The sequence below is a fragment of the Spodoptera frugiperda genome, chromosome 20, assembly GCF_023101765.2.
Source record: "Spodoptera frugiperda isolate SF20-4 chromosome 20, AGI-APGP_CSIRO_Sfru_2.0, whole genome shotgun sequence".
NCBI lineage: Eukaryota > Metazoa > Arthropoda > Insecta > Lepidoptera > Noctuidae > Spodoptera > Spodoptera frugiperda.
In genome coordinates this window covers 12715903-12729300 of record NC_064231.1, presented here as the reverse complement: position 1 = coordinate 12729300, position 13398 = coordinate 12715903, and the positions used below count along the sequence as shown (strand labels likewise).

The 13398-nt window shown below is 32.4% G+C and overlaps 1 protein-coding gene across 1 annotated transcript; it reads left to right on the top strand.

The window, feature by feature from the left end:
• Positions 1-1519: 1519 nt before the first annotated feature.
• Positions 1520-11221, top strand: LOC118282220 (elongation of very long chain fatty acids protein AAEL008004-like). Its single transcript, XM_035603188.2, has 6 exons — positions 1520-1760; positions 4852-5042; positions 6118-6198; positions 9511-9673; positions 10079-10215; positions 10557-11221. Exons 1-6 carry the CDS (start codon positions 1703-1705, stop codon positions 10749-10751), a joined length of 825 nt encoding a protein of 274 aa, XP_035459081.1. The 5' UTR covers positions 1520-1702; the 3' UTR covers positions 10752-11221.
• Positions 11222-13398: the final 2177 nt, after the last annotated feature.

The following is a 13398-nucleotide window of genomic DNA, read 5'->3' as shown; positions in this document are numbered from 1 at the left end:
CTGCTATAAAAGCAGAGAAATAACCGATCAATTAGAAATTGTTTTACTTGCATAGAAAAATGTGTACATGTACGTAGACTTAAACTTTGGTTGAATGTTCAGGTTTCAATCGTTCAACAGTGGCCTAAGGTGTCTGAGGGTTGTTGCTTCGGAAGGTTTCTGACGCTTGAGGGTTGCTGCTTCGAAAGGCTTAGGGTGCCTGAGCCACTGCTTCGGAAGGCATCATGCAAATGAAAACTGCCTCAACAGTCGTTATATTATAATGTTAAAAAACACTGACGACATTGACTTTGTGAAATACCTGGCACCAGAACTATTCGAGATTGATTAAAGAACCTTAAATACCTTAGATCTACTTACGGTAGGTAACCAGTTCTTAATCATTAATTCATAATCATCATCAACATCATATTAGGCATAAGACGTCCACTACTGAACACAGACCTCCCCGAATGACAATAACAAAATAAAAATCATTAACTCAAATAATAATTAAAAAAAACATCTTTTCATTCAGTAAATAAATTATCTAAATACATAAATACATGTTTACAGATGTTTGCTTATGTTTACAGTAAGTTGCTCCATAATAAGCGAACTTTGTTAAAATTCAAATGACTTTGAGCGACATTGTAAAGTTGTCTGACATAATTAAAATGAAATGCATTTTTTTAACACTTCAAAATATTCAACGTCATTTTGACGTAAAAGAGGTATTATTATGTGAATAGCGGTGTGAATATTTTCCATTGATAATTTAATTTGCTAATGTACTTCTATTTTAATCCACGTACCTTATTAATAACTATTGTAACATATTTATTTCCATCATATAGGTACAAAAGCATAAACAATCTAGCAAGTAATTGGTTAAAAATCATGGCAATGATTTTATTATATCTAAGTACAGGTTTCGTCTAGTTTCTTCCCTGGTACGTCAATTTAATGTAAGTGTAAGATACATATTTAGTCAGTAACGTCACGCCTATAATCCCCTAAAGGGATGGCAGAGGTGCACATTACGGTATGTAATGTACACCCACTTTTCACCATTTGTGTTATAAGTCCCATGTAATAGGGGGTGAGCCTATTGTCATATACTAGGCACAATTTCAGACGCCGTGCTATTATTGAGAAATTTTCGGAAAGCCGAAAAAGGTCCAGTTATACGTACTTTGCCCAAGCTTGTCCGGCAGTCGCACTGGCGACCACTCCGTCAACGAGGCAGTCAGTGAGATATTTAATATACAATATTATTTTCAACAATGCATTATACTCCTAATTATTAATTAATGAAACGAATATTTATTAAGTCTCATTAGCGGACAATAAAAATATTTAATTTTAAGTATGTACCTATCATTCGTTTTGTTGGCTAGGTAATAAAGTCAAAATTAATATTTCAATTCGCGAAACAACATAAAAATATTTAGAAGTAAAAAAGCAGCGACGCGACACCAACCCGTGGCGAAATATAAAACTTAATATTTCACAATCAATATTTTAGTCTGCGTGAAACTCCTGCGCAGACCAGTTGGTTCGTTTGGCCGAGGACATAATTATACATATATAATAATATTAACTTTATTTATATAATTATAATTACATAAGTATAATTTTGCAAACTGATAAGTGAATAGTATTGTGGAAAGAAGATTAGTGTGACAATTTTAACAATATTATTTTTATATAACTAAACACGATGGCGATGGTCCAGCAAGCTATGCAAGGATACCAATATGTATTTCACGAATTATCTGGTAAGTAATTTATTTATTTGTTTGATGTAAAATAATAAAACAATACAGTCTTTAAACTAAAGAGTTATACATTTCAAATCAAATCACTTAGATGCATTTAAAAAAAAATTGAGAAAGAAAATAAAACCTTATCTAACTGACAATTCTTAAAGTGATTTTAAATTGCTTTCTTTTTTATTTCGTGGTGATAATTAATATGAGGTAAATATATAATCATATGATATATATTGGACTCTTAACAAAAGTCCTACCTGTTACATTGTACATTATGTACGTTGGCATATACCTTCGAGGCTTAAATAAAAATGACAATTATATATAATTAATAAATAGGTATGTCAAAAACACAAATTACTAAAATATTTATTCATACGAAGTATTTTTTATTTATTCATTTAATAATATGTGTTCTACTAATGTTTGTTAGTATACCTTCTTTTCGCAAATATTATTATGTGTAATAAATAATTTATTTTGTTTATAAAGTTTAGGTATTATTGGCATATTGTACGGTAGAATTCCAGGCTTGCTTTTATCTTATAAGAAATAATAAGTTTGAATTAATGTTTAATTTTTATTTATTTTTTTAAATAAACGTAGTCTAAGTGCCAACATGCCAATAAAAGTCCCGTCAAAATCGATCCAGTCGTTTTAAAGATTAGCCGGAACAAACAAACATGCAATAATATAATAAAAAATACGCATGTAGTAAAAAGTGGTTATTTCCATATTACAAATAGATACTCCATTTCTATTAATTATTCCAGTTAATGTTTGAATTATTTTATGTTTGCTGCAGTTATCATAATAGTGACATTAAAAATAGAAACAATTTGCTGACTGCTCTAAATATGTAACACAATATGTTATGGGTTTGTTTTTTTAATTATGATTAGGTACGTGATTTTTTTTATTTGAAAAGCATATTCATATTCTTGTAATTTAAAACAGAAATCAATCTAAGGGCTAACGATTCAATTTGACGTTTCAAAAGTGAAGGATTAATTGAAATAAAATAAAAGCTTTGACTTTGATACTTTCAAATATTGATAAAATAATTTTGTATCGACTAATCTAAAAATAATAAAAAATATGCTTTAGTATTAAGTAATCCACAATTATGTGTGTTATGTTATCCTTTAGGGAAGACTATTGGTTATAATAACATCACGTTTTAATACTACGGGATAAAGAATAAGAGTAAAACCGCAGAACAGAAACGTACAATTATTAAATTAAACCAGTTTCCTTTGATAACGTCATATTTTGATAAGGTTAGATCAAGCTGCATAATTCTGTTTTTGTAAACGATATTTACTAAATATGTTTCGCAGAAAAAATATCGAATCAATCGCATAAAAATTCTGACCGTTTTTACCAACCACACGCAAACCACCTCTTAACTAAAAGTACTTTGCTTGACGTAGCACCTTAACTGACAATCTTTTTTTATCCATGGGGAAAATCATCCAATGACTTCTCCTTCGCCATGGGCGAGGCAGGAGAGAGTGTCAGACTCTTACTGACTAAAAACCACCCCGTTCCTACTCCTGCTTGTCAAGCCGGAGCCCCGGTAAACCCGCTAGGTAGTCCGCAACTCCAGACCAGACCCCCTACTTGTGGTGGTACTGTAGTACTTAGGTTGTTACTTACACGTTGGTAAAAACCAAAACAGCTTAATATGCCACGTTGGTGTAAACGGTCATTAGATAGGTACCCATAATCAAAATAATTATAAGAATAATACATAACTTAGGTATACATTATTTTAATACTACGAATAAATAAATTATCCAAGTTTGACGTCAAAAATTATTAACAATTGCAAGTAATGTTAATAACGATGGTAGGTAAATCAGCGAATTTATTATCAAATTATTGTTTATCCTCTACGAAGAATAATTATATAATTATTTCTGGTCTTTCAATCATGACTGAGAATTACGATCATCCTGGCATCACTCTGAATTGGACGAATCTAATATCCTATATCTCTCACATTATCCTTATTTGATTGTCTGGATTTTAAAAGAGACTATGACCTCGGAGTTTGTTCCGACATTTCTTCTGAGAGTAGTCGAATAGGAAACGCCGGCCTCATCTAGTTATTTCAAAGATTGACGTGTAAAAGCGTTATCTTACAACCAACTTGCAGAAATAAATATCTTTTATCATATCCTCTTGTCTTTGTAGAACCTCGATGGTGGGTTGTCCTTGAGCTAATCAGACAATCTGGTTGGGGATCGTCGTGTCTCTCTGTGTGTCCAAAATAGCTCATGATCCGGCGACAGCACAAAGTGGAGGGTCGGTCTGCTACTTTAAATTGTCATAAATAATAGGGAGACATTACAATTAGTAATTATAATTAGTAAGCTTTATAATAATTGATTTTGCTTTTACTTATAATATTTAAATAATTCATTACAGTTTTTATTTTCCTATATTTAAGCATAATGCACAGTGCATTGAACGCAATAGTAAGTTATTCTAAGGTCAAAATAAATTATATTATTGGTGATTTGGTATTTGGTGATATTCAAATCGAAATTGATTTAAATATGAAAATTGAAAATCTAATTAGTCCGTCTGATCGATAATAATTGAATAATATTAGACGTGTATTTTTTATTTTGTCATATAAGGTTACAAACGGTCACATAGTTTCACAGCTTAGCTATTACATTTTCGTAGCATAGCTACATAGCAGATCTTTGGTGTAAAAGCACCCAAAACCTCCACCAACTATTTCCAGATAGATCCCTTAGAAACGACATCTATCTACAAACTACCAATTGATAAATGATATTTATTTTAGCAAGTTGGTTACAAGATAACACTTTTACACGTCAGTCTCAAAAATCACTGAGATGAGACCGGCATTTCCTATCGGACTACTCTGAGAAGAAATGCAAAAATAAACTCAGAGGTCATAGTATCTTTTAAAGATCCAGAATTAAATCACTAATCCGTCTTCCAAATTCCAGATGGGTCCCTTAGAAACGACCTTTATCTATAAACCACTGGGTGGAATTCACCACCCACAAAGTACCAATTCAGTTATATACTTATCTTGCTTTCTCCTCTTCCTCAGACCCTCGGACAAAGGACTGGTGGCTAGTATCAAGCCCTGGCACTCTTCTCACAATACTGGCAACATACCTCTACTTCTGCACAAAGGCTGGACCACGATACATGAAGGATAAGAAGCCTTACAGTCTAAAAGGAGTTGTGATGGTCTACAATGTTTTTCAAATCATTCTCAGTCTATTCATGTCTGTTATTGTAAGTATAATTTTTTACTATTTTACTAATTCCTTAGTTTTTTTTATTCTTTTGGGTTTTTTTTTTGTAGGTCAAGGAAAGGGCAATGGGTAATGTTGGGCCTATCTCTAAACAGGAATAAGATACCCCTCTAAGTATAGGTCATCTTATACAGAATAAAACTTAGTATTACGACTAAGATCAAAAGTCAGTGGTTTCAGAGTTATAGAACGGGGAAAATGCGGGATGCTACATACAAACTTTTACCCCTATTTAGGGAAGTAGAGGGTTAGGAACACTTTCCATCTCTTCAACTATCTTCACTTGAAAATTAACGTCAATGGATTGCTCTGTTTTGCCGTGATAGGCGGACAAATAAATAGACACACTCTTTCGCAATTATAATTTTAGTGTGGTACGACAGCTGATGTATCATGTATGCAAACCCCTAACCCAAAATAATGTAAATAGTAATTATGCTCATATTACTTAGAAATATTTTAGAAGAATTATTTTATGATGATTATTACGTCAAAGCTATACAATAATGCTTAAGTAAAGCTGCTGAAATTTAATCACAGGGGCATTAGCGTAACATTCACGGTAATTAATTCGAAGAAAAACATTAAAATATTATACACATTATGAACATTGTTATACTACGTAAATGATGTTCATCTCAGTGAACAAACAGAATTTAATGAAAACTATAAAATAAAAAAAAACACCAAGCTAACGGGCTCGCGGATCCTTCAAACTACCAAATATTTCTTTTGTATCAGCTCAGTAATTTCATGCAATTTGTGATATACAGTAACCTGATTAATATTTATATGAAATAATATATTAGCATTTCTTCGTATTAACAAAATTATTCAAAATATGTTTTTTTTGCTGAAGACGTAAGTGAATCATAATTACTATTGTAATGCATTCTGTAGGTATAATTAAAATTATTTAATATTTTGGAATGTCATCCAATAATGTACGGGGTACACAGGATGCGGGCGAAGTCTCTGGTGGAAGCTAATATACTACATAATATATATTATTAGGTTGGTTATATGTTTTTAATAGCTTTTCCAATATTTTTCAGGGCTTCACTTTCTTCTTAACTGAGAGTTACAAGAACAAATGCTATTCAGTGGATTACTCGGAGAACCCTAGAGCAATGCTGGTAAGTGAGATTTTTCATTATATTATAATCAACTCCAAAATTATTATAAACATACATATACACAGCTTGGGTGTAATAAAGGTGTAATAGGCTAATTTCCTACTAGTCAAATTCAATACTGTTTTCGAAACGTCAAAAACAATATTTTATATGAATTTTGTATGTGTGTGCGTTATGACGTCATCAGATTTTTAAATTAGCTAGAAAAATTTAAAAATTAAGTAGATTATCAAATCTATGGATGAAAGTGTCATTATCTTTGAATATTTTATTGTATTGAAAAGTTGAAATAATTTATTTTTGACTGAGAAAACTACTCAATTCAACAAATACCAACACGGATGTTTAATTCTACCTAATATTATGAAAATCAGTAAAGTTATACTACAGCTTTACCTACTTACTATGAGACCAAAAAAATTACTTTTAATAATTAAGACTTTTTCCAAAACAGTTATATCTTTCACACATCGTCCGTTCAGCAACACCTCCTAAGATAAAACAATAAACATACATATACGTATGTATACGTCTTGCTCCGATGAATACAACCATGTACATACATCTCCTTACTCCAAAAAGCAGTCATCGGACCAAAACTTATAATAAATTCGCATAATGACCAGCAAACATTAATTAGTATGTGTTTAAATAACAGTCGCACATATATGTTGCAGTTATACTTCAAAGAGAATAAGGATAAATAATATGGACTTAAGCACTGCAAAGCAAATAATAATGTGTCTTATGTTTACTGTTCTAAGTTCAATATTTAATGACAGTTTTTGAATCAATATAGGTACGTAGTTAAGGTGTAACAAATATTATTATGTGATACTTTTAACATACGCATATACTTGAGATTTGTTCAATAGGTGATTAGACGTGTGTATATAATGACTGAAAATTAAAAATAATTAATTATTTTGTCATCAGCTTACTCACGTAACTAATTAACAAGGACGTCGACTAATTTCAAGCCATGCTAGAGGCTCATATTCATTAGTAGCATTCTGTAACATACGAGAACGCTTTGATTGGCCGGTGCGAATGAACTAACCAATCAGAGCGCCGAAAACGCTCTTGTTTCGATGTCGTTAATCGTAAAACAAACTCGTTCTATGTCCTCTGCATCATATTTTATTATGAGAAAAAGAAGAATTAAGCTTGCTATTAAAATTATTATCACAAAAGCTAAACGCTAAAAATTTTACCAAACAATGCTGATTATATCTTTAGGCTAGGGAATTTTATGCAGTTTTTGTAAGTTTTTACGATAGCTAGTTAGACGGGTAAATTGTATTGTTAAGTATAATGGGTAAACATCTTCCTTAACTGAAAATAAATGATTATACTATAATAGTTTAACAACTTCCTTGTTTTTACTGTAGTTTAGCAAACTGAAATATTATTAACTTTTTTACTATTGATTGTTATTCTTACACGTGACAAAACTGAAATGTCAAATGCACTGTTAATAACAGAACAGCACACTATTAAGCATAATCTAGACTAGCAAATGAGCTGTGGACTGCCTAGCAGGTTACCTGGACTCCGGTTTGACACGCAGGAGTAGGAACAGGATGCTTTTTAGTCAGTAAGTGAAGTGTGTCAGACTCTTAAGTCTGACACACTTTCTCGCCTCGCCTTACTGACTAAAAACCACCCCGTTCCTATTTCTGCTTTCGAGTCGTAGCCCCAGTAAATCCGCTACGTAGTCCGCAGCACCGAATCAGGCATCTACCATACTGGGCTCCATCTGTAATATAAAACAATGTAGACTGGTTTTTAACCTAACCTAGAATCGTATTTGTTTTAGATCCATCAGATTCATTACTATTAAATATGGAGTCATAAAATGGTGTCTGAAGTGTCGTGATACACTTAACTTCTATTACAATATCACTAATGAAGTGTAACTGACGAGAAATGGGAGTAGGTACAGTAACAAAAGTCATTTGCGTACTTCAACATAATAAAACATATTATAATGATAGTGAATAAATGAGACAGAATGGTATTTCTCAGACATGTCGTGTCTTCACATCAAAAGGCAAGGTAAAATATGTTGTTTGATAACAAACAAACTCTGATTCTATAGAATAATCACGTACATCGCTTATCGCTCGGAATCTCCATACGATGCGTCATATATGTATTGATTTAAGTAAATATAGCAGGGCTAGTTAAGTATGGTTAATTCGTGGTAGATACGATTAATTTAAAATAGAGCTTGGATAAGCATTAACCTCTGTACTCAGTCATTTAATGGTTACTTAGCCCAGTCCTGAGCAACTGTTTTTGGAACAAAATCGTTACTAGGAAATACTTTGAGCAATCATTAAATATCTCTGAGTACGGCGTGCGAACAGCTATAGTTTATTGCAATCTGGTTTTAACTAGCTTCTTATTTTTTATGAGAATAAATTATAATAATAGGCGTCTATATAAAATATGTATGACGTTGAGGTAGTATGACGATGAATTTAGATAATATTAAAATAAACATAAAAATGAGAAAATGAAACTGGATAAATGGTACTGAAAAACCGTTTATCGCGAGTGTTAATCTTAATATAATTGGGTAATCATAAACCTTGAAGTACTCGTAATATTACATGAATTAATTAATTTACCTAAGCGTTTGTTGAAATACGTCGTTCAAATATTCATTTCTTGTTAAACAAACGAACATTAAATTTGTGATTTACAAACCATGTTACTTTTTTTCGTGTAAAATCAGCAATAATAGGTGCGTCATAGGAATATTTGCATGACAATGACAAACTTAGTCATGAGCATGAGAATTTATGCCGCAAAACCAAAATAAGTTCAAGGTCTTAGATTGATTTTTGAGGTCAATTGAATTATCAGAAATTTCTATTTCAAAACACTTAGAACCAAAGTCAAAATGATTTTTCCCTGGTTAACACAAATCTTTTTTTATGGTATAAGCCGGTAAATGAGCAAACGGATCACCTGATGGTAAGCAATCGATGCCACCCATGGACACCCGGAACACCAGAGGCGTTACATGTGGGTTAGGGTTGTTGGGAAATCGGGCATTAAGAAGATTGGAAAGGGTGGTGGTTTGGCCTCCGTGGTATCACTTCAGTTGAGCCGGTCTATTCGTGCCGAAGCATGACTCTCCCATCTTGGACTAATTTAGTTTAGTGTTTAATAAGCCAGCAGTCTAATTTAAGAGATTTCAATGAATCGATTCCCATCATTATTTTCTTTGGGGATCTGCAAGAATAAATTAAGCCTTAGTGTAAACATTATGTTTATTTAATACTATGATGTTTCTTGCAGTGGGCGACAGGTACTTGGTGGTTCTTCTTCGCCAAGATCACAGAACTGTTGGACACAGTCTTCTTCGTGCTGCGAAAGAAGGACAGACAGATCTCCTTTCTCCATCTTTACCATCATACTGTTATGCCCGTCATTGGATGGATTGGAGTCAAGTATGCTGCAGGTATGTTCTAATAGGATAGATGAATAATTTTTATTTTAATGTCCGTCTTGTAAAGTTGTAAATTATTATGTATAAAATATTAGACACGGATTTTTTTTTATACGGCAACAAATACTTTCGAAGATATATCGATTTGAAATATCGCACGACGCCATTTTTAGGTACGTTTTATACCTACATAGAAATGACATAATTGCTCACACTCCTAAACTTCGATTCATGTTATCTAAGTATTGTTACTTTATATGATACAATAAAAAGTACGTGTTCAATATTTCTTGGTTACCTAACTTTCGTTATTAACTTACACTTCTTCGGTACTCGCAAAAAGTAACCCTTAAAGCCTCTTCCTTTTTATGCGTAAGGCTAAAAAGAGAAAGCTAAAACAATTAATATGTTTTTCAGGAGGACAAGCCATTCCCGAGGGTTGCATCAACGCGATAATCCACGTGTTTATGTACACTTACTACCTCATCTCCGGCCTTGGACCCGAGTACCAGAAGTACCTGTGGTGGAAGAAGCATCTTACTAGTATGCAGCTGGTAAGAATTTTTCATAATCAACTAATCTGAGTTTATTTCGGCACTTCTTCTCAGAGTAGTCCGATAGGAAATGCCGGCCTCATCTAGTTATGTTAGAGATTGACGTGTCATTTAACATTTATCCAGATGAAGTATCCGCTTCTCAATAAATATTAACGTCAACTGTGAAAATAAAATAAATTGAAATTATAATTAAAGAAATTACAAATGATTATTTATGGAATAGGGGCTGAACAGGCAGAAGGATCACTTGATTATAATATGTGGTCAGCAATGTTCATCAGCCGAAATGACCTCGACAATAAAGAGTCTTTCTTTAATGATTATATATTTCCTTTCAGATCCAGTTCTGCATCATCGTGTTCTTAAACGTCAACAGTCTATCTTCAAGCAGCTGCAACTATCCTAAATACCTAAGCATCTTTGTCATGATGAACTGCTTCGCTTTCTTCTATATGTTTGGAAAGTTCTACTACAACAGCTACATGCAAGGAACCAAAAAACATTTCGTGCCCATCTGTCAAAAGTCACAATGAACATTCTTCTGCTTTGAAAGTTATAGCATAATTGAGGGTAACGGTGGTAGTGTTTCTATTTCGCACTTTATTGCTCCTCCGTTCTTGTTTTATAATCGACCATAAAATTAAGAGTTTAAGTATTAAACTCATTTGTACATCACAATTTTGACTAGGTTTATTTTTCCTTACCGATATGTGATACTTTTGTATTGTTATAATAATTATGGAGCCTAACTCTTATAGGTGATTGTTTTTAAGGTCCATTGTTGCAATATTGGTTTACTTTAATATCAACTTAATGTCTTCTCTATAAAGTTGGTTATTGAAGTTAAATGACTAGCTCGATTCGCTTTATTTATAAAGTGCCTGTACATATCTACTTTCATATTTCCTGTTGCTAAACTGCATCTTAGTGTAGAAATTATCAATAACTTTATTTCTATAATATATTAGAATTATGTAAATAATAAATATTATTTAAACAGTAACTCTGTCTTTGACATTTTTTCCTTCGATGAACAGGGTAACCTATGATAATACCACATGAAGGAAACGTTTTTAAAAAATATCCCGGATGAACCAGCCATTCATAGCACACATCAATAGCACGCATCTTTTCATATAAAAAAATATCTTCTATGAGTCCATTTCCATCAGTACTAAGCTGGTTGGTGCACATCCAATAAATATGATTGGTAGAAGCCAAACGCATCCTCAGCAACGTAGCATATCTGATGGAAAAGCACCCTTAGTAGGCGAGTCTCTTGTCATTGCCAAATTCCATTTTAAACTTTATGATAATACTGACAATGTTGAAAATCGAAAATTCCAATAACATTTTACTCTATTTAAATAAGAATCCAAACTATAGGACACGTCAACGTGCATTTAAAGTACAGGTTCCTTCCTCATTTTTACTTGTCACGCTGTTATGACACTCATTGCTATCAATATTTATTAGGAGTTTCAAGTTTTTGGTTTAAAAAGTAAAGGAATATACGTCAGCTGATCATATAAAAAGTCATATAAATATGTTACCCCCGTTATGCAGATTTTTTTGCTATTAGAAAATGAGTGTCAGTAATGCTGCTTCCAGGCTATATTAGAAGAACATAGATTTGATCAGAAACCTCTTTATTGTACACCATAAAAACACAGGACAAACATACAGCAATTGATTTTATAATGTGCGGTCTTATCAGTAAAAGGAGCGATCTCTTACAAATACCTTAGGATGGATAACCATAGCCAGATAAACATAACCAGATCTCTTTGCAAGGATTTTAGACACAAAAGATATTAAACAAGCAAACGATTCACCTGATGGTAAGCGATCAGCGCCGCCCATGGACACCCGCAACACCAGAGGAGTCACAGCTACAGAGTTTTTGACTCTTTGAGATGGAGTGTCAAACTCTTACTGACTAAAAACCACCCCGTTTCTGCTCTTGCTTTTCGAGCCAGAGCCCCGGTAGACCCGCTAGGTAGTCCGCAGCTCCGGATCAGATAGGTATCTACTTAGATATCTAATTGCCGCACTTGTAAATTCAGTCTGTGAACAATATTGATTTAAAAATGTTTACTAGTACAGTTGATAACATAAACGACAGAATTCTGAATCATCATCATAATATCAGCCATAAGACGTCCACTGCTGAATATAGGCCTCCCCCAATGACTTCCAGATAGGCCAAATTTTGGATGTTAATACCTAATGCGTTCCTATAATAAATATCACTATGATATAGTATTTTTTATGACACGTGTCCAAGTAAGCACGCCGCGATAACTATTGTTATTTGGTGGAAATGATTCTGCTAAAAACTAATTAAATTCATTATTTACGAAACATTAATTACAAATTATAATTTATAAACTAATAATTTCAATGTTAAGGTAAATAATAGGTAAAGTTATAATTTAATATATAATAATACTATTATATAAAGCTGAAGAGTTTGTTGGTTTGTTTACTAATCTCCGGAATTACTGGTTCGAATAGAATAATTTATTTTTGTGTTGGATGATGGATGTTTATGCAGCAAGGTTATGGGTTATAAAACATCACGCTAAGATTAATAGGAGCTAGATAGAAGGGATGAAACCGCACAGGAGTAAGTTTAATATAACCAGTTTAATAGAACCAATTTCGCAAATTCTATTTTCTTTATTTCTATTATATAACAAATATACACAGAAAAAATTCTGAAGCAAAACAAAGTTCACTAGTTTAGTATATAATTTTTGGCAATTAACTAGGTCGTGTCCGATTGAGCCCTATCAATATTCTTCATAATTATGATAATACAATTATTTTACTTTCTAATTAATAAGCTAATTTATATTTGTTCATAATAAGTGGGACCTTGGTTCCGCGCTGGTTAATATTCCCTCCATAATTTCCAGAGAAATTTGTATATCATTTATTTTTCAAATTTTCGGAATAAAACGTTCTATAAAACTTCGACAATTAAGTATAGAAATCTGTTCCAATTTAGGTATGTTATTATTTAACTTTTGGCAGTTGCTTCGTTAAAATATTATTGTTAAAATATTATTTATTAAAATATTATTGTTTCAAATGAATTTTAGATATTAATAATTATAATAAAGAAAACCATGTTTTTATGGAGTAGAGACGGTAAACGAGTAGACGGCACCTGAT

Coding starts and splice junctions, on each gene's coding strand:
- LOC118282220 (XM_035603188.2), top strand. CDS start 1,703: ATGGCGATGGTCCAGCAAGCTATGCAAGGATACCAATATGTATTTCAC. Junction 6,199..9,510: donor AGAACCCTAGAGCAATGCTG/GTAAGTGAGATT, acceptor TGTTTCTTGCAG/TGGGCGACAGGTACTTGGTG. Junction 10,216..10,556: donor ATCTTACTAGTATGCAGCTG/GTAAGAATTTTT, acceptor ATTTCCTTTCAG/ATCCAGTTCTGCATCATCGT.